Source organism: Hermetia illucens, chromosome 2 (assembly GCF_905115235.1).
Source record: "Hermetia illucens chromosome 2, iHerIll2.2.curated.20191125, whole genome shotgun sequence".
Classification (NCBI taxonomy): Eukaryota; Metazoa; Arthropoda; class Insecta; order Diptera; family Stratiomyidae; genus Hermetia; species Hermetia illucens.
In genome coordinates this window covers 145,009,843-145,037,606 of record NC_051850.1, presented here as the reverse complement: position 1 = coordinate 145,037,606, position 27,764 = coordinate 145,009,843, and the positions used below count along the sequence as shown (strand labels likewise).

The 27,764-nt window shown below is 42.4% G+C and overlaps 1 protein-coding gene across 1 annotated transcript in view; it reads left to right on the top strand.

Moving 5' to 3' along the window:
- The window catches only part of LOC119648583 (cilia- and flagella-associated protein 43), a 39,579-nt gene extending 12,069 nt beyond the window's left edge, over positions 1-27,510 (top strand). Inside the window, exons 6-16 of the mRNA XM_038050354.1 lie at positions 5,033-5,202; positions 5,263-6,005; positions 6,173-6,397; positions 11,445-11,959; positions 20,919-21,357; positions 21,420-21,548; positions 26,453-26,596; positions 26,656-26,799; positions 26,855-26,982; positions 27,054-27,215; positions 27,274-27,510. Coding sequence (XP_037906282.1) covers positions 5,033-5,202; positions 5,263-6,005; positions 6,173-6,397; positions 11,445-11,959; positions 20,919-21,357; positions 21,420-21,548; positions 26,453-26,596; positions 26,656-26,799; positions 26,855-26,982; positions 27,054-27,215; positions 27,274-27,421 — 2,947 coding nt within the window. The 3' untranslated portion in view covers positions 27,422-27,510. The remainder of the gene's footprint in view (positions 1-5,032; positions 5,203-5,262; positions 6,006-6,172; positions 6,398-11,444; positions 11,960-20,918; positions 21,358-21,419; positions 21,549-26,452; positions 26,597-26,655; positions 26,800-26,854; positions 26,983-27,053; positions 27,216-27,273) is intronic.
- The last annotated feature ends 254 nt before the right edge of the window (positions 27,511-27,764 follow it).

Here is a 27,764-nt window from a genome sequence, read left to right as displayed (position 1 = left end):
GGTTGGTGTCAGCCCAGTAGCGCATGTTTTGTTTGTTAACCGACCCACCCAAATGAAAATGGGCTTCATCGCTAAAAAAAAACAATAGCACCCTCGGGAAAATGCTCACACGCGTTCATCCGAGAATTGAAGTTACGTTCTGAAAGTTCCTGCACTATCGCCATCTTAGAGGGATGAAAATGAAGATCATCACGAAGAATTCTTCTCACAGAACGATCGGATAGTCCAAGGACAGATGCGTGTTTGCGCGCAGAACGCCGTGGCGATCGCAACATTGACGCTCTCACTGCTTCAATGTTCTCAGGTGATCTAACGGGCCGAGGGACTCCAGTTCTTCTTTTTGTCGCACTTGCAGTTTGTCTGAATGTAGTGACCCATGTAACAATTGATTTGCGGTCTGGGACGGGAGCCAACGGGGCTAAATTAAAGTGATTCCGAAATGCACGCTGTGTTGCAATAACCGAACATCCGCTTGAAAAGTAAACCTCAACGGCAAAGGCACGCTCCTCACTATTCCAACATATGATGGCGACTGAACCATGTCGGGACAAAACTTTACAGTATCCCCTCTTGAACGATACCACTAGCGCTCCGCTATGACATCAACTAACTGAGTGGCGTGCATTTTAAAAAAGGAAGTTATGATGCCACACTCTGTAGAAAGCAAACAATTTTATATTGGGTGATGTATAAAATAGAATTGAGCACCCGAGTCACGATCCCTGGGAAGCGCATCAAATCCATTGCTGGAATTAAGAAGACAACCCCCAACTAGCATGAGAGAAGCTTTTGAAGAAAGCTGTCCACTCAAGATGCCTAAGTGGAGTAAAACACCATGGTGGAACATGGTGGCAAAACAGAGGAGAAAGACAAGGATGCTCCTCAAACGCGCTCTGAAAGGTGATTCAGGCGCTAGCTGGAACCGCTATAAAGAGGCACAGAAGGCTTTAAAGAAGAGCATAAGATCGGCTAAACGATCATCATGGAGACGCTTTTGCAAAGAGACTAATTCTCTTGAGGCAACCTCAAAGCTGAAGCAGATTCCGGTCAAAGAACGTAGCCAGAAACTGCGTTATTTACGTTTAAAGAACGGGAGATACACAGAAAGTGATGAAGAAATGGCAAACCATTCGCTTGAAGTGCACTTCCCAGGCAATATCCAAAATCTGATCTCGGGGCCAACAGGTGCATACAGCCCTCAACCGAGGGACTGGAATCTGGCGTGCAAAGTAGTATTACTAGAGCGAGTAAAATGAACATTTAACTCGTTCCATAGATACAAGTCTGCAGGTCCGAATAGCATCATTCCTGCGGTGGTAATAGAGGGAATGGATGCCCTGGGTCTACACATTCGGAATATATATCGTGCATGCTAGCATATGCTTATATTCCAATTAAAAGGCGTGATGTGAAGGTATTAATAATACCTTCCTTCCTTACCTTGGGAATGAATCATTCCCAAACCAGGAAAACCCACCTACACAGACGCAAAAAGCTTTCGACCGATCCTTCGAACGTCCTTTCTGCTAAAAGGACTAGAAAGTCTGGTAGATCGCTTCATAAGCGATACACACGTTTCTAAGAGGCCACTTCACCATAGGCAACACACCTACCAAAAAGGCAAATCCACGGAGACAGCACTCCATGAACTTACGGCAAAAATTAAAAAGGCGATGTTCGAAAAAGAATACGCCTTAGACGCATTCATGGACATCAGAGGTGCCTTCAATTATGCCTCATTTGCGGCAATTTGTGATGCAGGAAGACAGCATGGAATTGAACCGCTGCTAATCAGTTGGATCCTTCACATGCTAGACTGGAGAAAAATCCACATATCGGTGGACCAGAAGTCTATTGAAGCAGGATGTCTCAGGGGCTGCCTACAGGGAGGGGTCCGTTCCACTGTTATGGCTCTTGGTAATGGATACCCTGCTGTGGCTCCTGGAGGACAAAAAAGTCTGCGCACATGCATTTGCGGGCGACCTAGCTTGAATGCAACTCTGCATGAAATCCACAGCTGGTACCTCCGCAATGGACTCACGGTGAACGCTAGGAAAACTAGACTAGTTATGTTCACTAGGAACGTCAGGTGGGACAGTTATACGCTACCCACCTTAGCAGGGGCGGAAATCCAGCTGGCACAAATAGTCAAGTACTTAGGAGTAGGAGTAATCAAATGCATTCAAGATTACGGCGGTCTGCACGGGGCACTGGCCCATAGGGGACCATGCCGCTAGGCTCGGCTTACCCTACAACTCGCATTGCCGAAGCTGCGGAGAAGGAAGGGAAACCCTCATGCACTTTCTCTGCGATTGCCCGGCTCTAGCTCGAGTCAGGCTGCGGACACTGGGTAAACCATTCTTTGGGGACCTCGGTGAGATTTCTAGTTACAGGGTCGGAGAGCTGCTTTCCTTCGTGAATGCTACGGGCTGGCTCTGAGGATCCGAGCCAGCTGGACTCCGCTTCCCTGTTCCTATAACAACAGTCACGGTCTTGGGAGTTTGTGGCATCAAAACGGCGCACCAAAGCGCTAATTGGGCTCCTCGGAGCGGCCACTGATACCTACCTACCTACCTAGGAGTACATTTCGACTCCAAGTTAACATGGAAACATCATATCCAGGAACAATATCAGAAATCCTGCAGACTGCTTTGGTGCTGCAGGAATGCGATAGGTAAGACCTGGGGACTTTCACCAAAACAGCTATACTGAATGTATACATCCATAACAAAAACCATTTTGATGTATCCATGTATCGTCTGGTGGCCAAGACAGAACTTTGCTAACAGCAGGAAGCTGCTAACGCAGATTCAGAGACTTGGTTGCCTAAGTATCACTGGAGCAATAAGTACTACGCCGACTCACCGCCTCAGGCGGCCAATCATCACACGGTCATGCGTCTAACTGTAAATTCCTTGAAAAACATCCGGTAGCCCTCATGCCAATCGATCATATGGTTTCCAGATTCATCCTTGAAAAGACATACACTGTCGTAATCACCGAAAGAGAAAAATGGTCGACAAATGCCCATGAGTCTTTTCAGATTACAAGCCTAATAATCTTCACCGACGGGTCAGTCATGGAGGGTGTTCTCGGAGAATCCGATTATAGAACTGGCCTGATCCCTCGGAAAAATGACGACCATATTCCAGGCGGAGATATATGCCATTTCATTGCAGCAGAAGAATGTCTACACTAAATGGCAACGATATGTCAAGCCAGTTGGTATGGAGTTGTCATCAGGGGCTGCTGAAACTTGGCCGACTGAACGAAACATTCCTGATGTGGTTGCCAGGGCACTCTAACATCGCCGGTAATGAGAAGGCTGACAGACTGGCTCGCCGAGGGTCTGAATCCACAATGGTGGGGTAAGAACCAGCTCTTGGAATCTGACCATCTACTGTCAAATCTACTTTGAAGGCTGAAATTGAAAGGATTCACACAACCGTGTGGAGAAATTTGGACTCTTTTCGGCAGGCAAAAGTCCTTGTCCCTTAAGAAGGGGGACACGGAAACCCTAGTAAGGTTTTTAACGGGGCACTGCTCCTTAAACTACCATATTGAAATGATTGGGGTAGTTGTTTTGGCTACGTGCAGCCAATGTGAGAAGAAGGAGGAGACGGCCCTGCACTTTTTATGCAGTTGCCCGACATCCTCATATCTCATACAAAGACACCTTGGCAAGATTTTCTTAAATGAAGAATCTGCAAACTCTCTGCCTCAATTAGATATCCCTAAAAGCTGTCCGGCGTTCTGGCCTACGCCATCGCTCCATCTTAGGCATGGTCTGCCTCGTCTTCTTTTTCTACCATAGATATTGCCCTTATATACTTTCCAGGTGGGATCATCCTCATCCATACGGATTAAGTGACCCGCCCACCGTAACCTATTGAGCAGGATTTTATCCAAACCCGGACGGTCATGGTATCGCTCATAGATTTCTTCATTGTCTAGGCTACGGAATAGTCCATCCTCATGTAGGGGGCCAAAAATTCTTCGGAGGATTCTTCTCTCGAACGCGGTCAAGAGTTCGTAATTTTTCTTGCTAAGAACCCAAGTTTCCGAGTAATACATGAGAACTGGCAAGATCATAGTCTTGTACAGTAAGAGCTTTGACCCTATGAGGTTTTGTAAGCTGAAATAGGCTCTGTTGGCTGACAACAACCGTGCACGGATTTCATCATCGTAGCTGTTATCGGTTGTGATTTTCGACCCTAGATAGAAGAAATTGTCAACGGTCTCAAAGTTGTATTCTCCTATCCTTATTCTTCCTGTTTGACCAGTGCGGTTTGATGGTGTTGACTGGTTCCCTTGATGCCTTCATTGATGTGCAGCCCAAGATCTCGCGCCGCCTGCTCGGTCTGGATGAAGACAGTTTGTACGTCTCGGGTAGTTCTTCCCATGGTGTCGATATCGTCAGCATACCAATAGTTGGGTGGACGTGAAGAGCTATCAATGGTCATCACAAATTGCAAATTTACTTCGTCCTTCAATATCTTCTACATACTGCCCACAATTGCATGCGACATTCATTGTTTAGTTTTAGTTTTCTCTTCGTTATTACCTTTGAGTTGTTCCAAATGTTTTCCAGTGCTCTACTAAAAAGTCAATGATTCTATATTCCTGCTAAACTACTCATTTCTTCCGTGTCACTCCCTGAACCAAAGAACAGATTAATTGCAGCGATGCAGTTGCAGTGTTTCGAGTTTCAAAAAAAATTGTTTGCTTCTATTTCGCTACCAATATGTCCTAAGGGAAAGAATGTTCCCGGCAAAAGTATTTCATGATGCCTACTGCAAGAGGTATCAAAGGATTCAATGTTAATGCGAGTATGATTATCTCTGGCATCAAACGTACTTTTGACCTAATTTTTGTGCATGAGTGAAGAATTTGCGTCCTCCACGTTATGCGTTGCATTGATCACGAGTCCTAATTAACGTTCACATTTAAAAGGAGAAATCTATTGCACTGAACTCTATATCACCTACATCACCTATTCTGGTAGAATTCACTTGATATGAGCCCCTTGCAGGTATGGAATATGCTTAGGTATTCAAAGTACTCTGAAATGTTTCCGCATCGATCCTAATTATGCCAGTTCTACGAAGATGACAGAATTGGCTAACTCACTACAAAGTGAAACTGTCGCAGCAATGTTCACTAAAGCAACGAGAAGTTTCCATCCAACAGGCGAAGATGCAGGTAATGCTGTCATCTCTACATACAATTATAGAATCAAATACATATGCATACGTTTTCTAGATAAGACCTGGCTAGAAGTAAAACAGAAACGTGAGCTGGAACACGAAAGACAGGAACATAAAAAGGAAAAGGATCAAATCTTTGAAGAGTTTCTAAATTTAAAGGAAAAATTGAAAGTACTCATAGACCTCAATGAGGAATGGCCAGAAAATGAAAGACTCCCACTGCAAAATTTCAACTTAAGTAAGGAGTGGGCTGAAAGCCTCTTTGAAATGGCCCGTCAAGAGCGCGAACTAGAGGACAGAGCAATGAAAGCATATGTTGCTGACCAAAACCGCATCACACAGTGGATAATAGACAACACCTGGAATCGAATGGCCGTGCAAGGATGTAAAGTTCGCGGAATATTCTCCAGCATTTGCTGTGAAAATTATCCGCTTCTACAAAAGGATAGAGCGAGCGAAGAGGATTTGAAAAAAGTGCTTCTGTGGCTTAACACGGAGAACATGGTTGCCAAAGTTGATAAGTTTCAACCGTGGCTTCCGAAATCAGCGGAGAAAATGATCCAACAGCTTTCTCAGGCCCCCACGTTTGTTGACGAAGAATCAGGATTCAAACATAGTACGTCCTCAAGCGAGACTGAAGTGCAAGACAGTTCTCAGGAATATATTCGAATGAAGCGTTTGAAATACGCCTTGACGGGCACCAGCACACATAATTTTATAGAACCCCATCCTAATCGGTATGAACAAATGGATGTCGTTACCTTCCAACAGACCTTTTCGGAGAAAATTTTAGGAGAGGTATGTATGAATGACAATATGCTCACACACATTCATTTTATTTAGATCGCAGAGGACATATTAAAGGAAACAAGAAAATGGCAAACATATTTACAACCATTTTTAAAATTAAATGTTTCTATATTTTAAATATTTTATTTATTAATATCTCATCTCCTTTTTCGCAGTTGGATATGTACAATCTTCGCGTGTACTTCAACAAACAATTCGCTGGTCTCTATAAATTCAAACAGGATCAAATGGATGAAGTTTTAAAGAGGAACAATCGCTTAAGAAAAATACAAAGTGAACTCAACATTTTAGCTGAGCTAAAGGGTTCCAACGAGTATTTTGATGATGTAATTATTGATCCTGAATATCAATTAGATGAGGAACCGGAGAAAATAATTAAGGTAAACTTCTTGGGTGAATATATTTTGTAGTTTAATCTGAAATTGATTACTTTCGAGAAGACCATTACTATCATATTTCTCCCGCTCGTAGTAATGCGTAGAATCCTCCCACCCTAAATTCACCCTATCCTTCCTTACGCTTTCACCTTTTTCAACAGGAAGTAAACCCCAAAGTAGACTGATATGAACTATGGCTCCCCGAAAGCAATTCAGTTATGAATATATATCTCTCCGCACGACAACCCTTTCAATACTGTTAGTATGCAGTGATAATCATATACTAGCCTATACGAGATATCCCTACTATTAACAAAAGGTTGGGAGTTTAAACTGGGAAATTGAAAAATATCTCCTCCAATCCAATGCGAACTGTGCCCATTGAATAGATTTCAGTTAGGCATAACCAACTATATTCAAATAGAACCTCACTAATACCTTATCAACTCAGGGAATAAGCCGGAGCCTACCGGACGACTGAGAGATCACAGTCATGCGAATTTAATTAATGCTAAAAACTAAAAGACACTAATCTATATAATACAAGCTGTTTTCCACACCGGACGCGCCATCAAGTGCAAATACCGAAGAAGAGAAAATTTGGGTAGTTAGCCAGCAAAGCCGTGAAGACCACAACCACCAAGGATCAATGATCACATGGCAGAGACAAACAAAAATGTACGTCTGCAGCTATTAGACGTTAGAATGAAAATAGTCCTCAGTAGCCCAGAAGGTTTAGAACCGTGAGAGGCCCTCAAAGAAACTCAGCTAAGTCCTCCACAGCAGAGCCAAAGAAAGAAGGGAGGAGCAGAGATCAGCTCACGAAAGAGAATACTACAAAGGAACCCAAAACCGAACCCAAGAGGGAGGAAGTCGCTGGTCAACGGAACATGCTTTCAACCAGGTGACATACTGTGCAACGGACGATGTGGCAGAATGGTTCAGAACTGTAGCCCTAAAGTTGAAAAGCTAAGAAGAAAACATGGTCTCTCAGGCTTCCTCGCCGCGAAAGTACTCGCGAAGGATTTGTGCCACCAGGATCTCAAGAAACGATTCCCGGATCTCTATTACCAAGTTGGAAGGAGAAAATGTTGACCCTAGAGAAAATTTGTGAACCCGAGATCGACATGAATAAATATATAAAAACCAAGCATATGCATCATTATAAATCCAATTTGAAATATATAACCTATACAATGACTGAAGACCTCGTAACTATCCAAACTTCGTTAGAACTCGGGAGTAGTTATAGAGCAATCATGGTATCCCGGAACTTCCCAAACACCTGGATCTCCCCAAGTCAATAAACTGATAAAGTATTGCAAGAGGAAGATACTACCACGGCTGCGATGACAACGCGTAGATGTAAGTAGCTTCTTGAATTGGTCCTTAGTAACAAGTAAGAAAAATTAAGAGAAGAAAGCAAGTCGTCCATGATAAGCAACAGGTCCTAACCATAGCCCTGGGGACTGCTCGTCAAGTTCGACTAATTAAAAACCGAAGAGTCTACGATATCGCCTCTATATCGAAGCACACAATCAACAGATTTAACATCGAGGGCAATTCCTCAATAGATAGAACAATAAAAATCCCAGAAAACTTATATGAGGCGTAGCGCGTCAATCGCACCTACACGCCATCGTTCGCGGTTTCCCGAAATGCGCTTCAGCTACCCCCAGGGCTTCTCGAGTCACCCGAACTACTCCTTCACTGTTCTGTGCAATATACTCACGGAGCAACCCACTCGCTGACCATCTTGAGTTAGTGGATTCCACTGCATGGCGTAGTTTTCGAATATCTGCATGCATATAGTGGTAAGATATAGGTGTGAAAGCGAACAGATGCCACGATCGTTGCCGAAATATTTGAGAAAAAATGCCATGATCCGTTGTAACCCTCTGTTTGAGTGCATTGATAGCAGAGATGATTTCTCTTCCTTGAAGGAGCAATCCGCATCCATATGTTATGGCGATTAGCCATTTTATTCACAAGACGAGGAACTCATCGGATATCATACGGTTAAGACCCGTGTTGAAGTGTTTCTTTCGTGATGCGATATACGATTCTGAAATGATTGCGATCGGCAGCAGCTTCTAATTCCCTTTTGTTGTGGCGTACACTATGCTGAATTAACCGGAATTTCGGAGCTCGAGCACGTGACATTCGCTATTACTCGCAGCAATCAATAGAGAGACCCTGCCTGAGATGGAGCGATGGTGTAGGTCAGGACGCCAGACAGCTTTTAGGGATATCGAATTGGTTGACCTCGGCGCAAAATCGGAATGTCTGGAGTTCCTTATTAAGGCAGGCCTAGACCGGATACCGGTTGTGGCGCGAATCGCCACATGTAGTTATGAAGAATAGTTAGAAGCAAAGGAGAGAGAAAATGAAAACTGCTTAAAATGGGAGTCCATCAGGAGAAATGGAAAAAGTAAACTTCTACCAAGATGTCTGAAAAATCGAGAAAGTTACGCAGGTTGAAAAGTCAAGAGCGAACAAGAAGGTAGAAATGCTGCCTATTCAGGAAGAGAGACCAGGCGATCTCAAGCTGGATCTCCTAAGGCTCAAGGCGAACTACAAATCACAAGCAAGTGCCATGTAGAAGGGAGAAGAGAAGCGCTAGAATAGCCCAGTTAAAGTTTCACCATGCAAAGCTGCATCTACAGTAATTCCAATAGCAACTTGTGAAAATAACATTGGATTGGTATCGGTTCGAAAATCCTCTGCCAGAGAGAATTATGCAGACAATTTGAAACACACCTATTGAAAAAAACATGAGCTGGTATCACCAGCAAATCCAAATTAAAATAGATATATATGCACTCAGAAGGCCTCGCTGAATATCACATATTTATCAACGATCCATTAGAATACTCCCGAAGTATTCGTGGCATCGGGTTACTTTCCAGGAGACGGGTCAAACAGTCAAACTGTAGGAGGTGTCTAGGATGTCTTGATTAATAGTGTATTCGAAACCGATAAAAACCGCCGAATCTACGTTGTGATCCTACAACAACTAATTTTTGTAGTAGGGTTAGTTCGACATAAAAATTTCATTGCGGATTTTCTCCTCCGCAAGTACTCGTAATGAAGTGGGGACACTCTGCGTAGCTAGCAAAGTCATCACTCACCCCCCAGTTAATGCATTTTGAACTTTCAGACAGATTCAATTTGTTGTCCTACTGCGTCGTCTTGGAAAACATGCCTTCGTAATCTTTGAAGAACTCGGTCTTGATCTCCACAAGAGGGGGGCGGGAGACTAGCTTTCCTGTTGCCTTGTAATTTTCAGAAGAATTTAACTACCAAGCTTGGAAGAATTTCGTCGCTAACATTTTTCCTTTCGAGCTGTTCTTTCGGGGTTTGCAGAGAACTTCAATTGTTTCTTACCACTTATTGCTGCTCTTAATTAGAATGTCTTTGTCGCTTCTAGAATAGGTTCGGACGTGACTTTGTCATTGCTTGAGCAGATACATCCACATTGATTCAGTTACCAACTTTGGTACCCAATCGTACATATTTAGTAACTTTCTTCCCAGGTCAGCACCCCATTTGGTTATCCTGTTCTTCTTAACAGCGCTATTATTTCTTGCAACATCGCTGTCCTCTGCAAATGCCGTCCCATGTACATTGAGAGGGGCGATTAGACCCCCCAGCTTACAAAAACTGTTCACCTCGAAACGTCTCACCATAGGGTCAAAGCTCTTACTGCACAAGACAATGATCTTGCTAGTCCTCATGTATTCCTCGGAGATTTAGGTTCTTAGGAAGAAGAATTGCGAACTCTTGGCCGCGTTCGAGAGAAGAATCCTACGAAGAATTTTTAGCCCCCTACATGAGGATCGACGATTCCGCAGCCTACACAATGATGAAATCTACGAGCAATACCATGACCGTCCAGTTGTGGATAAAATCCGGCTCAATAGGTTACGGTGGGCGGGTCACTTAATCCGTATGGATGAGGATGATCCAGCCCGGAAAGTCTATAAGGGCAATATCTATGGTAGAAAAAGAAGACGAGGCAGACCCTGCCTAAGATGGAGCGATGGCGTGGGCCAGGACGCCAGACAGCTTTTAGTGATATCGAATTGGTGGACCTCGGCGCAAAACCGGGATGTCTGGAGTTCCTCATTAAGGCAGGCCTAAACCGGATACCGGTTGTTGCGCCGTTGATGATGATGATGGTTAGACCCCAATCTACAAGGGACTCATCTCTTGCTACGGAGCCTCACCAAAGATTATCTGATACCATGAACCCAGTAAAAGCCAATACCGTTGTGCTTGTCACGCCGGAGTTCTGATTGTGGTCGCCGAAGTGATGGATGCCCCAAGAGGACCATACGATTATGCCTACACATCAGATACTCACGTTGAACAACCAGGATCTGCATGTCTTCTGCAAAAATATGTGCATATATACTGGAGATTTTTTTACTTAAGAAGGTGAGGCGGCCTCTGATCTTACATATACTAGAGTGCCCGCACGTGTGCGATGGAAGTATACTACCTGAGAAATAACAAACCTTAAAAAGTGACTTAACTAAGTACACCTAGTAAAATATCTCCCGAAGAAAATAATGTAGTTTTGGCAATTTTCACTAATTTTATAATTTATTACCACCGATACCGATACCATCGATATACATATATACCACATTGAGTTTTGTCCTGGTCAAAGCAATAATGCTCTAACTCCGTAATTTTCACGATGCGCGCCACCCTTTGTAAAGCTTGGTATAATACAGAGTCTAGCTTCACTTCTTTGAATGAAAATCGAATGTTCGACTAGATATGAGTTCTCATCGCACAGCGAAGTTGGCCTGAACCCTTAATTCTTAGTTGGAATTTTCTCCCACTTATCTGATTGTGTTACCGTTCGCCTTTTTCTGAATTTTCTACCCCACAACATATGTTTGCACCTACATAGATTTTGAATAAATAATCCCAACCCTATGGCCTTAAAATGAGACAAGATTGACCAGGGGCCAAAGGAAATACCTTCCCTCTTTTTTCACAAAGGCAAATGTTATTCAAACTTTAATTACTTTTGCAGGTCGAAAACAGTGAAGTCCAAATCACTCCATATATCTCACCAAGCAAGCAGAAACTCCTCGATGAAGAAGCTTATCAGCTGGAGCAGAAACGACTGGCGTTATTAGCCGATGATTTTCGTGAAAGAGCTCTCATGGCTATGATGGATGGCGTCTTGGAAAAGCGATGGGAGGACGAAATCAAAAAACCACCATCACAGCCTGAATGTATAAGAACTGGCAAAAATCCAGAGGAATACTCAAAGGATGACATTCGAGCTATTAATGAATACGATTCCCAGCAAAAGTCACTTCAAATGGAACGTGACAAATATCGATTGATGCTTCTCGAAGAAAAATCGAAATTGCAGAGTCTCCAAAGTGAAATGATAACAAAATTCAATTTAAAATGCGCCTCCATGTTTATTTTAAAACACCAAGTGGATGCTGCAATCAAACAGGAGGAGCTGAAGCTACTGAGAAATTCAATGAATAATTTTGAACGGATTCAGCATAAAAGGAACGAAATAAAATATATGTAAGTATGTGAGTAAGTGTATAGATTATCAACCTATTTGGCACGTAGTTGAAGTCATGCCCCATAAAGATAGGAATCTAATATTCATTCCAAAAATCACTAAACCATGTAAATCGAAATTTTTCATAATATTCCCATATCACGCAGAGTATATTCGCAGTAATAAAATGCCAACCAAAAAAGAAAGAGACGCTATCAAGTACCTATTTCCCAAAATATTCGAAATTCCTCCTAGTCATGCTAGCAATTACATTCGGAGCAGGACAAATCCTATTGCCCAAACAACTTCCTTCATTTTTTTTTCCTACCCAATCTAAGTAAACAGAATTAACCACCCTTGGATAGTATTCACATTTTTCTCCGCAAGCATATGGTATGAGAGGGTTCATTTCTACTTCTGCATTGCGACCAGTAAGTCATTGTAAATCCATCCACGGCCACCTTTAGTTTATTAACGTCAAATTGATCAACGTCAATTGTACTCGCTACTTTTTGACATCTTCCGGTCGACAAGTGCAATTTCTATTTCCAATTCCTGCTCTTTACATTCCTCAGTTCGGACAATCACAAGTTGAGAGAAGAAACAGACCCAGAACAGGACCTGCTTGCACTTCCCACGAATCGCTTAGTACAATGCCTTATTAATTACTTTATGTCTAAGATAATTTATTTTTATTTTATTTTGTCCTCATCATCATCATCAACGGTGCAACAACCGGTATCCGGTCTAGGCCTGCCTTAATAAGGAACTCTAGACATCCCGGTTTTGCGTCGAGGTCCACCAATTCGATATCCCTAAAAGCTCTCTCTCGCCAAAAATTCTTCGTAGGATTCTTCTCTCGAACGCGGCCAAGAGTTCGCAAGTTTTCTTGCTAAGAACCCAAGTCTCCGAGGAATACATGAGGACTAGCAAGATCATTGTCTTGTGCAGTAAAAGCTTTGACCCTATGGTGAGACGTTTCGAGGGAAACAGTTTTTATAAGTTGAAATAGGATTATTTTACCTTAGCCAATGAGCAGTTAAGCTCATTATATCCGATCAGGTATCCCATGGCATGCTGTTGACAGTAGTTGTTGACATTAATATAAGACGATAGGGGCCTGGAACCACTATACTGTCCAAAAGAAATTTATTCTTTTGATATGATAAACGTATCAACGTGTGGATTTCCCCCCCCCCCCCCTTTTTCTCTCTAGCATTATCGGAATCATATCGTAGAGCAAATCTAATTATAGTTAACTTTCCTTTCCTTTGATTGACAGAATTAAACGCATAACCGCCCCTATAATAAACAAGCGTTTCCTTACAACTTTCTTAGAACAGCCCATTTCAGACAATAACTCCTCTCAGTTTTTGCCTTTTATCCATCTGAGTCAAACAATGAACGAAAACTTGCCACAGTTCTTCCCAGATACTAGCACAGAAAACAATAAAATGAACTTTCCAGTTTAAACCTATATGAGCACTGATGATATATCTTCTCCGTCTTTTTCTTCAGCCTTTGTCCCGTTCACAAGCGGGGTCGGCTCGTCGTGATCGGTTTCGTCATTTGGCTCTATCAAATGCCTGATCTGGGTGCAATCTCGAGGCTTTCAAATCCCCATCTGGCGTATCAAGCCACCGTTGTTTCGGCCTGCCTCTTGCTCGTTTACCATCGACTTCGATGTTCAGACCAATCTTGGCAAGTGAGTTCTCGTTAGCACGAATTGCGTGACCATACCATCGAAAACGCCTCTCTCGCAATTTTCCCACGATCGGTGCAACCCCATAACGATCGCGGATATCCTCATTTTGGATGTGATCAAAACATGTCACACCACTTGTCTAACTTAACATCTGCGTCTTCATTACCACAAGACGCCGTTCATTGTCTTTTATGGTCGGCCAACACTCAGAACCATAGAGAGTGACTGAATGGACGACATTGCGGTAAATTTTAGATTTGAGACGTTCGTTGATACGTCGATCACAAAGAACACCAGTTGTGGAACGCCACTTCATCCAGGTTGCGTTAATGCGTGAAGCAATTTCATAACGCAGTTCTCCATTGGCTGATAGCGTTGACCCGAGGTATTTAAATCGCTCAGTTCTGGGCAGATCACTGTTACTGACAGTGATTGTTCCCGTTTCATGGAGATCGGTCGTCAAAAATTCAGTTTTGTTTGAATTCAATCTGAGGCCGTGTTGCATGAGGCGATCATTCCATTTTTGGACAATTTGCTCGAGATCGTTTTTGCTATCAGATGCTAGGAAAATATCATCTGCATAAAGCAGTGTGTAAGGCGCTGGACGTTGGATATCTTGTGTGACGGTGTCCATAACAAAAACAAAGAGGAGTGGTGAGAGGGCGTTTCCTTGATGAACACCAACAGAGACACGAAACGGTTTTGATACACCCGCCATACTTCGAACTTTACTTTTGGAATCGTGGGAGAGCACTTGAACCCAGCGCACGAGTTCTTCTAAGTGTTGTCGTAAAGCATACCAGATGAGTTCGTGTGGCACACGGTCAAACGTTTTCTCAAGATCCAGAAATGCAATGTAGAGAGGACGATGCTTCTCACGGTATTCCTAGCACTGATGATATGTCCTCCCCGTGAATATAATTAATTTCCCTCCATATTCGCTGCTTTGGATCCTGAATGTAGAATTTGAATTTGAATTATTTAAACATTCTCACGGTTACCACTACTCAGAGATCTATCTCTTTCAGGATTTTTACAACTGAAAATATAAGTTGAACTGGATGTCGATTTCAATTACAACACATGATGCGCTTTGTAAGACGGTACTGTAAACAAAATGGACGTCTTGACTTTAAACTACACTTATCAGGACACTAATCGTGCTGTGTAACATAACACTATTTCCCAGACTGATTCTATGGAGATTAATATGAAAATCAGACCCTCGGTCTCAGACTCAAACTCTGCATGTAAACCTCGAACCTATGCCACGGATTTTCATTACGGCCCACCAACACCAAATTCATCACGATGTTTTATCGCTCCATTCAAATATCTGCTGGAGGAGATAATATATTCCCAGATCAACTTTGTAATGATCATCACTGCCCATTTTTCTTTCGAAGGTATCAATTTAGCCAATTAACACAAAACGGATTACTTCACGGAGGCACAGCTCAAAAACTTTCGTTACATATCACTATCGTGGCATCCTATGATGCTCTGGAATAATAGATTCAATAGAGACTCTGTGGGACTTTGAGCTCTAGTTTACGCCAGCACGATTAAATCATGCATCCTTCGCAAATTTCGGAACATAACATGCTTCAGATCCGCGGAACAGTCGACAGACTCTTCGATTCCGACGCATTGCAAATACTCTCTACAACCACCCTGTCCTAAAAAGAACAGTACCATTTACTCGACCCGTCTCTTAATAAACGAGATCAATGGGTCGATCCCACAGATTTTGCCAGAATAATCGCGCAGTTACTCCCAGCTCCTGTATTGTTCGTTCCTACTAGCTTTCCAAAGGTCCGCAATCATCTCAAACGAATCCTCTCCATGCAAAACCTTAAGAAGCAAGGTCCTGTCAAACCATTAGCTAATGTCCACTTCTACACTTTGAAAACCTATTTGGCAACACACTCCGTATTTCTATTTACCTCAAAGCATCAAGCTTCCTTTATTAATTCCGCTTGCTTTCCTGTATGACATTTCTATAGCTACTATGAAGATCTAGGTATTATTCCCCCAGGTCCCGATGTTCCGGCCTTCCCTATGCCCTTCAACAAAATCGCCTCGCTGGCAGACAAGATGATTTCAATGTTGAGATTTCTTGGTTCCGCAAATAGTTTGGTCTCCCACTGGGATGTAAACATCTTCGGAACGTTGTAGCGTCATATATCTCGTTTACTCGCTAATACGGGTGATTTATCTTTTCCATCGATGTTCCCTTCGGGTCGCGATATCCTTCGAATGCCGCAAGGAATATCTCTCCTGGTCTCAGTATACCAGCCAACTGCTTTAGGCTTTCCTAACTCCAAGGATCACCCCCCCCCCCCCTAAATCTTCTCATATTGCACTACTGTTGCACTGGAAGAAACGTAACCGCTGTAAATGTTGATTGTTGCTCTTACAAAGCTAACTCCTGGAAATGTCATTGTTCCTCGTATAGCTACTCTTCCTCATGCCAATGTCATGGCGTTGCGAACATATCCTTGACCTCCGCTTACATTCGACTCAAGCTTCAGTTCTAGTTTAACTCAAAGCATTTCTCACACCTACAATAAGTATTACACAATTTTAATAGTACTTATTCCTTTCGTAAATTACATTTTTGGCTAAGCCAATCGGGAGCATCACTAGTTGAAGTAGCTTTACTGCCTACCAGATATGCTATCCTAGGCTATCCTAGGCTATCCTAGCCCCTCAACATTTAGAGAATGTTCTTTAGATTATTTGCATTTATTTTCTACTGTATTGCATACATGGGTGTCTCGTCCGCCCTATCGCCTTCTATGGTTCTTAGTACTGGCCAACTAAAAAAGACAATGAACGGTGCCTCGCGGTAATGGCGGCAAGATATTGCGTAGAACCAATGGCGTAACGCAAAATATTCACATGCGAAATGAAGACGGCCGCGATTCATATACAGTTGCACCGATCGTGGAAAAATTGCAAGAGAGGGATCTTGGATGATACGGACGTGTAATTCGTGCTGGTGAGAAATTACTCGCTAAAATTAAATTTAATATGGAATTCGATGGGAATCGACCAAAATGCTGATCGAAACAAGGATGATGGTGATTTTAAAGCCCCTTGATACCATCCAGACCAGGCTCACGATTGAGCAAAATGGCGCCGACCTTGGTTTTTAACAGGAGAAAGGCTAAAGAAGAAGAAATGTGAGCAGCTTGGAAATCAACATTAGCTTCTTTTATGATGAAGGGAAAATCACATTTGGTTTGCTCTCCCCATCTAAACTTCACCCGTTTGCTTTAGGGCCCTATTATGGACCAAAAAAGTGAGAACAAGTTGTTCTCCATCTGGTCGGTCCAACATCAAATAGGTGTGCACTTAGGATATACCAAACCAAAAAATATCTTGCTCGACATAAGAAGAAATAGTAACAGGTTTTGATGAGAGCCTACACAACAAGCTTAATTCCACCGCCAAAAAAGGCCAACAATTAAGGGAACATGGCTTCCAGCTTAAAGTAGAATCGCTAGTCTGTACCAATTCTGCACTCCGTATTCACTTCAGTCTATTCGTGGCCTACCTAACACTTTACTGCCTTTGAGCATCTGCTGCCGGTTGAAGCACAACAAAACTCCATGCCACACAGTGGGCAAGGAAAGATGGTTTTAGTAGGATAAAGTGGACGTTTCCACCTCTACAAAAAATAATACCGAGTTCTAGAGATGATGAATGAATGTATTACCAAAATGGTCCACTTTTCCATGCCGAGCAGACTTTTATAAGTTAAAACCGATGCCGAATATCAGGGTACTCAATTGGTACGAGATCGGAAGAAGCATGGTAGCGTGCCTACTGAAGTATCGAAAGTCCCATTCTAATCCCATTATTTCCAGTTATTCTAGTTGTGGACATTTCGTTGAAGCTATGGTTGACACCCAAACTTCCTTGGAGTACGCTTTCCACAAGTTCTTTATGACGTTGATAATTAAAGCAACAATTTTCGTTTCTTCATCTCGTCAAAACTAATGCACGCTTTAGCTACCTTGAAAGTAAACTGGCTTGCCATGATCTCGTCTCCTAAGGATCTATCTACCAGATTTTGCTAGTTGGACAAAATGGCAGGAGGAACTCTCCTGATTGTTACGATATTGTCACCCAGGCGACATAACTCCAGGTGTTTTTTGACTGTCTGTTAGTGTAAGAAAGGCGTCAAGCATTCTGAATAACAATCTTGACTAAACTGGACGTCTGTCGTTTGAAATCTTCTTTTCACAGTTGCCCAAACATTTTCTTCCTTTTCCGAAATTTCCCTTGTAAACCAGATTTGGACTTCATTATTGCTTCGGATCGATGAACTTGAAGAGCATACTCAGGCTATTACCCATTTCCGTTAGGCTGTTTTTGTTTGTTTGCTATTTATTAATCCATGACGTTTTCAGCATAGCCGCTGCCACTATTAGTACCTGGTCTCTCATTCACACTTCACCACTTTGGCGCATAATTAATATTCTCTCCATCCCCCATTGGTAATTTCTATCTTTCAGCCATACTTCTCCTTTGGTACAAAGTTGCTCCAATTTCATAATTAGTTTCCCTTTCAAGGAGCGCAGTTATGGCAAATGCAAGCTTTTCAACTCCAACTACCCCTGTGCTCCAAAGGAAGACTTTGAATTTCTTTTTTAGCAAAAAGTAGATAGACATTGAAAGTTCCGTAGGTTTCCAAAGTTAACAGTTTCTGTATGTCTCCTGAATTAGCTGAACTAGTTCAACTTTTCATCTTTCTCTGATTGCGAACTTCAACTTCTGATTACCTCTACCTCCATAAATCATACGATACCATCACCGTCATTTAAATTATTCTCAGGTCCAAGCATTTTTATCACTTTACCCCTCTTTTCACGTCTTTTTTAATCTTTCCTCAAAGAAAACCTACAAGAAAAACTACCCTGCCCGCATCTTCTTACTTCGAGTCTTTAACCTCCAACCCCCAAATATAAGCAGGGAATGCAGCAAAACTGCCATGCACTGCACCTTGTTAGATAAACTACGGAATAGTAAGGAACTAAATATCCTTCGAAATATTCTTCTCTTGAACGCAGCTAACAGTTCGCAATTTTTCTTGCTAAAACCGCAGGTCTCAGAGGAACACAGTGTTAGGTTGTTGCATATGAAATCGCCGATTTGGCAATCAAGTGAAGTCAGTTGCGATTTTGCTATATCAAACCACCACCAGTTGGCGCTGTTGGTGTCGGATAATGAAGTATAAATACTCCTACATTTAATCAAGGAGTCATTTCAGTTTTGACCATCGTTGTGATAACAGTGAATAAAAAGGAAAAAAGATGGAAAGGAGCCAAGAAGAGTTCACACTCGGTCATAAAGCAGCGGAGGCGACCAGGAACATTAACAACGCATTTGGAGCTGATACGGTAAGCGAACGAACCACACGGCGGTGGTTCGAAAAATTCCGGTCAGGTGAAGTAAACCATCAAAGTGAGCCACCTGGACATCCAGGACCATTGATTGATAACGACGAGCTGCGTTCGCTAGTCGAATCTGACACACGTCAGTCTGTGAGAAACATTACAGAGAAACTGGGCGTACACTATTCGACAGTTTACCGGCACTTGGAAAGGTGAAAAAACTCGACAAATGGAACAAAACATGGCGCTTCGAATGGAAATTTGCAGTTCTATACTCTCCCGCAACAGAAACGATCCCTTTTTGCACAGAATAGTGACATGTGATGAAAAGTGGATATTATACGACAATCGTCACCGATCAGCACAATGGCTAGATGCTGATGATCCACGGAAGCCGAAACCGAATAAATGCACAGAAATACTGTGCTAAACACGAAGAAATGCACCAAAAACTGAGTATTCAACGACCGAGATCAGTCAACAAAGATGATGTGATACTCCTTCACGACAGAAGAACGGTTCAAAAGTTGAACGAATTGCAGTATGAGACTCTGCCTCATCCACCATATTCACCGGACCTTTCGCCAACCGACTACCACTTTTTTAAACTTTTAGATCATTTCTTGGCGAAAAAACAATTTAGGAATGAAGAGGCCATCAAAATTGCCTTCGACGGGTTTATCAACCCCTGAAAACTGGACTTCTACGAAACTGGCATACATGCTCTTGTATCTCGCTGGGAGAGGTGTTTTGAATCGACTAGCACCTATTTTGATTAATTAGATCAATTTTTGGAAGCTTTACAGCCGTTTCAAATTTTAGTACCAAATCGGCCATTTCATGTGCAACAACGTAATAAAAGCTTTGACCCTACGGGGAGACGTTTCTGTCGGAATAATTTTGGAAAGCTGAAACAGCCAACAACCCCGTACGGATGTCGTCGTCATAGCTGTTATCGGTTGTGATTTTCGACCCTAGATAGGAGAAATTATCAATAACGGTAGTCTTCGATCCTCATTGTTCTCGTTTGACCAGTGCCAACTTATGATGTTGCTCTTTAGTTCTTGGTGCTGACTTTGCCACCCTGTACTGCGTCTAGCCTTCATTAATGTGCAGCCGAAGATCTCGCACTGCTTCACCTGGATGAATATATAATGGATTATATAATACATCCCGGGATGGTTTCCCCATAATGTCAATATTGTCAGCATAGGGCAGTAATTGGGTGGACTTCAAGATGATCAGCATCATGGATCACTTTTTTCCAGGGCCAGGCTAAAGAGGATGCATGATAGGGCATTTCCTTGTCTCGTCGATGGTGAAAGGTCCTGAGTCTCTAGTCATTCTAATCAATTTCAAAAGAATTCGGCTCTTGTGGTGGTGTACACTTTTACCCTGAGAACAGATGGCCACATTCCAACAATTTTCTCATCGATAGGCACAGAGAGAAAATCTGATCTGTTGCTGATTTACCTGGAGTGATGCCTTTTTGATATTGGTGTTAACAACATTTGTCCGTCGTTTTGGTTGTTAAGCAGTTCATCAAAGTACTCAACTCAAATATGGCCACATGGTAGGAAATCAGATTTCGCTCTTTGTCTTGGTAAGGATGAACATCGAGGGGTATAAGGTTCCATTCTGTTTACTGGTCGATAAAATTTCCGCGCCGTTTCTCCATTCGGCCAAGTTTGTGCCTGGTATGTAGCATTGTTCCGTTACATTGCTGGCTTACATTCATCGTCGAACCAGTGTGAGATAATGTGGAGGCCAATCTATTGCCTTGGTTTATTTAAGAGTCTTGCTAATTGATTTTGTTACTTAACTCGAGCGCTAGATTGCCCCATTGTTAATATGTCTTTTCGTTTCCAGGAATGAAATAACCCAAATAAAAAATGAAGCCGAAACAATTCTTCAAACATTGGAAGAACTAGAAAAACGCCTCAGTGAATGTAAGGTACGCTATGATCAGCTACAGAGCCGAGATCGACTTCTCGATCGTCAATTCAAATCTCAATTCGGAGAAAGTGCTCCACCTGTAATTGTTGATCAAGCATACAAAATTTTCAAAAAACGGCCGAAATGGATAACGAGAGCCTGGGCTACAGCGTCGATTCTCCTGGACATTAGTAATCGAGTAATCACAAGGAATTATGTAAAATCAGGAGCACCTATTCCAGAAGAGTGTTATGAATTTTTATCTTTACTCGACTCATTGGAAAATATCTCAAGCGCACCGAATTCAATTTCGCCCCACCTTTGGGGGATTTTATGTCATTTGCGACGAGTAAAAATTGAAAGTGAATTTAAGGTAGAACAAGGGCATATACATGTACCACAACTTACAAATTAATTACCTTTCATATCTTGCAGCTAAAGGCACAGGGAATGCAAATGGCTGAAGCCGAGGCAACATTAAATGCATTCGCTAAGGAGTTGGCAGCTAAGAAGGCTAGACTAGCTGATATCGAAAAAGAACGAGAGAGTGTTCGACAAGTTTACGTGAGTATGAAACAATGTTAACTCAGTGATAATGGTCCTGAGTTTCTGTAAAAATCATACATTATTCTTCTAAATGGATGAATTAGTTTTCTTGGAATCTATTTTTCCTACACAGTTTTGATAAGAGAGTCAGGGAGTGTAGCTCGCAGCAACTATCCATAGCAGCGAAGAGTTCGTCGTTCCTTCTACTCGTTTTACGTTAGGTAGTCTACCATACCGAAACAGCGTTTGCTCCGCAGCAGGAAGCTGAACTTGCAATCAAGTCAGGGCCGCAATATACATTTTGGCGACCCCATCTTATGGTCGATGTCATAGCAAGTTGATGGATATAACAAGGAATTGGCCTCGGCAACGGTGATCGGTGTTTCAAATGAGGTGGTAGAGTAGCTACAAAACACCGAAGACACATAGCCAAATATATTTTATTTTATTTTATTTATTTATTTATGAGTTAATTCTTACATAAGCAGTATTAAAACTAATTCCTACAGAGGTATAGTAATACCTGTGCGTAAGACCTGGTGTCTTGTAAGCTAAAAAATGTGGAAAGAAGACTTCACCTCGGTTCTTAACCATGCGGTGAGGTTCCTCCTCTTGTGCCTGAAATAGCCAGTCACCGTGACATGCGGATACGGGCTGTTCCTCCAAGCAGAAGAGAAATCATTTCAGCCATCAATTAACTCAAACGGATTAAAGTCCCACAGAGTTATTTATCGATGCACCCGTAGTTACTGCAGATCTACTACTTATTCGTTCGAAAAATCTGGGAATCCGAGTCCTTTTCAGAAAATGAATCGGAGGGTTATCTCCTCAAAGATAAAACTTTAAATAATCTACGAACGAAAGTAGACTGGTTTCCGCTTCGGTTTTTCCTGCATTGACCACATCAACATCCTACCTATTATTTTGGAACAGTGCGTGGAATTTAGATCTTCGCTTCACGTTCTCTTCATCAATTTTGAGAAAGCTTTCAGCAGTGTGAACAGGGAGTGAATCGGGCGTGCGGGACCTCTCGGGGATGCTCCGATACCAATATTACCAATATTCATATTACCTTGTACGAAGGACGCGGAGAAATTCAAACACCTTGACTATGCTGATGACATCAGTTTGCTCTCTCACCGGGTCGTGGACCTTACCCAAATGGCTCTGAATTTGGAAAGAGGGGCAGGCAAAGTTGGACTGAAGATAAACACCAATAAAACCAAGGTCCTTATTATGACGGGTCATCGCACTCTCACTATCAGCAGTAATGGCCAGAGCATTGAAGGAGTCAATCAATTTGATATTTAGAAAACATAGTTTCTGCTGACGGCAGCTACAAACTGAATGTTGCGCGACGCATTTACAACGCTAGATCCGTTTTCACTACCCTTTCTAAAATTTGAAAATGCACTTATCGCAGCACCAAGATCAAGTTGTGGCTGCTCTGTGCTAGTGTTCCTTCTGTGTTCCCATATGGGGGTAGCATATAGAAAGTAACCGCCACTGTCTCTCAACTCCATGCCTTCCGAGGCATATCATGGGCGATGTGGAAGTGGCAGTGGATAGGTCACACATTAATTAGAGAGAAGGGGATTCAATTGTGATGCGTGCGTATAGTTGACGCACTACACCCCACCAAGGTGTAAATGGCAACCATATATATATTTCAAAGGCGAATTGACAGATACCGCTCTTCACGGGGTAATTATCATGATTGAATGGTCATTACACAACAGCCAGATGCCTTAGATGTCTTTCGGGATAGTAGGGTAATACTCTACAACTTTAACACCAAAACCATCAAGGAGGATCTAGCCAGAATAATTTTGAAGGGGTGTCTGACGCAATTACTGCACCCCATTATACCTCCCATTTTATATTCGTGTTCACATTGGTTAGTGGTTAGTGGTTCAAATGGTGGCAGGGGGATTTGTATCGTGACTTGTTGTCGGATACCAGTCGACTCAGCTGTGAATAAGTTCCTGAGCCAAATGGGTAAAAGTGACGAGCGAGCGCAATGTTGACAACTTTGCCTCTCACTAAGTACTGTAATCCTGTAGTGTACCGTTACGGTCTTGAATGGAGTACTTTAACACATTTCAAGACCCTGATCCCATTGGGTTGTCGCGCCAACGATTATTATTTTCCGAGTTGTCACAATCTTCGCAGATGCCGGATTTTACCTAATATTAGCACTAAGTTCGAAGCATTTAGGCTCGGACGATCCTACTCACTTAAAAGTTAAAGGGGCGCTGGTGGTAGTGGTCGGTGGTAGGTTAATGGGAGAATCCGTCGAGAACTCCCCGCAACATCGAACACGTATGCAGAATGGTGTACTTCTGCATTGTTTGAACCAGACTATGCGAAAGTCCCAGGACATCAAGGGAAGCCGTGAGGGATTTAGGTACAATACCTGTAGCTGACAATATTATGGGGACTACAACCACCCGTTCGAGACGCCAAATTTCTTTGATTTCCCGAGCTAGTGGCTCATAGTTCACCTTCTTCTCCACATATTTCCGTTTAATGTTAGCAACATGCTATTATGGGGGATATCAACATCAATAATATACGCGGAGCGACCCGTCTTGTCAACTAACAGTACGTCAGGCTTGTTATGTAGAGTATGGCGATCAGTCAGAACTTGCCGGTCCCCATACATACTGTAAGCAGAACAATCAAGTACTGCTTGCGGCTCAAATCGGTAAACCGGACATGTTCCCGAGATCAGCCCATGCTTGTATGCAAGGTTTTGATGGATAACCTTACATACAACATTATGCCTGGTGGTATTGCACCGGTGCCATAACAGTACATCCAGAAATGAGATGGTCCAATGTCTCTAACGCCGAACCACACATTTTGCACAGATCGTTCTCCACCCATTTTTTGATGATGAGCTTTTTATAAGCTCGGGTGGCGACCACGCCGTCCGGTATGGCACATATGAACCCCTTCGTCTCAAACAAGAGCTCCAAAGCACACAACCATCTATTCGGCAAATGCAAATCGACAAATGGCTGCCAAAGACAATTCACGTGTTTACAATGTATTGCCTTCGACTTCCTTTCATCGATCTGCTCTTGGTCCGACTTCACCCCACTCAGAGGATTGAACGATCCTTCAAGTTAAATGGAGTCAGTCCACAGTCTGCCTTGCAGGCAGCCGCATGCAAATAAGTGCGCAGCGAGTCGACTTGGCGATGATGTTGTGCCGCTACGTCAACCACGCCTATACCTCCGATGTCACGAGGCAGGTTCATCCGCTGCACGGCAGACTTTGGGTGATGCATTCGGAATTTGGACATAATTGTCCGTATCCGCCGCTGGACTTTTTCCAGATGGGTCTTCGTCCACGGCAATATTCCGAATGCATAAGCCGGTGCAGGGATAGCGAATACATTCAACGCGGTTATTTTATTCTTCCCCGATAGATTCGATTTCAGCACCAGCTTTACACGTAATAGGAATTCAGACAGCAGAGCATCGTCCAGACCACCAACTCGAGCATGGGTTCCTTGCAGAATTTTTAGGTACTTGTAGAAGTCTGTCTCGGTCATAGCTTTGTTGACTCGTTGGTAAAACTCTATATTTCTCGAGTTCACAGTCGGTTCTCCCAGTAACTTAGAAGTGCTCTCTTTTTCTATCTTTGACGCCATTTCTCCACTCAACGTAGTTCGTGCTAGGTCTCTACGCGTGCCCGCATCCTTTAAGATTGCAACATTCCCCGGTATATAGTATCCCTCCGTCCCATTCCTAGCTTACATCCATAGTAGAGCCAATCCTTCCGACTTTTGATGCGACTTGGACCAAATATATTTGTGGTCGTGCCAATGATAATATTCTCCAGGTGGATCATTAGTCAATTCTCCATGTGCAGGATATTTTGTAGCCACGATTATTAAGGCATTAAATACTCCCTTATAGGTGTTACGAAAGACTTTATTATAGGTGAATGCAGCGTTAAATCTCACTTAATTATCAAAGAAGATGCAATCCGGTGCACCATGCCAACGAAATAGTGGTCCGAATCTGCACCGACTCCACTATATGTTCTGACATTTATCAATGCTAAGCGGTGACTACGTTCAATTGACACATGGTCAACTTAGATGAAAGTGGGGAGACCCGCGTTTGTTTGTGAATATCTTTCTGCGTAAACCGGGCACTTCCAAAAGTCATTTCTTGTGACACCGCTTTTTGAATAATTCGCAGTCCGTTGTCATTGATAATTGCGAGCTATGGTTTTGTATGATTTTGATATCATACCTGCGACAGGCTTCAAGGGTTCATTCCACTGTCGGGTAAAAGGTATGGACAAAGATTGACTTTTCTTTAATGTATAGCATCTAGGGGTGTCTGTCCGGATGGTTAGAGTGCTGGGCTGCCGTAGCGAAAGGTCGCGGTTCAAATCTCATTGGTAGCAGAGAGATTTGTTTTTATTCTCCGTAAACACTACGAACTAGTCCTAAGAATCTGAGCTGGCGAGGTTCTAGTGCCCTTGCCCATCCCTTTGCCACGGCAGTCGCAATCTTAGGAGTTTGTGGAAATAAAACGGCACACCACTGCCCTAATTTTACTATATACCTGACTTCGGAAAACCTAAATGCAGTCGCAACCTGTTCGTGGGCCTTATCTCGTCGTGAACCAAAGATCTAATTAAGTTGACAGTGAACAATGTATTTAGGACAACAACTGTTGCGGCCGTGGACGTCACCACGGGAATGATACCTATAGATTTTTTACCGATGGAGGTGTACTTTATGAAGAACAGATGCCATCTAAAGTGAAGACTTGTGGACGCGGGTCGGATCACTAATTTAAAACCTTATCAAATTGTTATCTCTGATAGTCAGCTTTCATTACTTGTCAATGGATATATTAGTTTGTGATATATTTCATATTTTATCTTTTTCTCAGTTCGCTAATCTAAGAAATCGCACTATACAAGTAGTGATGCCTAGGGGAATCATTGAAGTTCCACTTACGGGTCATATAGGTGACTTTGATGGAAACGTTTTACTGAACACTTCAGATATCGACAATATAAATGATATAATCAAGGTGGAAATATTTGTATTTTATTCAAGAATTCGACTCCAAAAATACCCCAATCTTTACAGAAGGCCGGAGAAATTAAAATAAAAACTATGACCCGCTCTGCCATCTTCCGAAGGAAAATTATCTATAAGGAATGGGAACACAAAATGCTTCAAATGGAGGTGAAGAATATGCAGGACTATTTGAGCATAATCGAGAAATGCAAAGTACTCTCACCAGATAATCCCTATAAGCTTCCAAAAATAAAGGTCTACATTTCAGGTAACAAAGGAAGTCCAAATGTACTTGAAACGCAAAGACTTGGGACTAGCAGACGATTTGAGCCAATCCGCACTGAATCGAGAAATTGAAGCCACGCGGATCTATCTGAAAAAATCTCTTGAAGAAATGTAAACTCTCCAAACAGTATTACCCTTAAGCCAACAATTCAGAAAATTAAATCAAATCGTGTACCTTCCAGAGATACCTCCGTGGAGAAGGTAAAGCGCCAACTTGAAATGAAGAGACGCGAGAATAAGTTTTTGGATGCAGAAATTGCTAGGATCAACGTAGACGTTACGGAACAAAGCTTATTTAGAGATTATACAATGGAAGAACAGGAACGCAAGAAACAGGCGGAGAGGTTTTCTCGAAATCATCTTAACATCGGTCATCCCTTGTTTATAGCATTTCTCTTGCAGGATGGCTACTGTCGTGGAAAGAGGAAAACTTATTAGGAAGGTTCAAGCACAACATGCTCAAATATTGGAATTAGCTACAATGCTTGAGCTCCAACGTTTGAGGACATTCCCGACATTGCATGCTCCAAAAACAAATCCGTTTTCATAAGTTTTTGTCACAGTTCAGTTTTGAGTTGAGTAACTTAATTTGTATTGCAGATCTTACACTATTTAATTTGCTTATGCATTTAAATGTAAATTGAGTTCATTTATAATACAATAATATTCTTATAATTATTTTAAAAGCTTTGGTAGAATTTGCTCCTTTCCTGGTCAAAAGGGGCTATTCGGCAAAATACCTATGAATGTGAATAGGTATGCCTCCGGGGATGTGCATATATGACTCTGCCTATGCAAACGTTGGACAGGCAAGTTGGAAACAATAACGACTATGGGACATGCTGACAAAAGAGTAAACAATATACCCGAGCAATTGAAAAAAAAAGATTTTG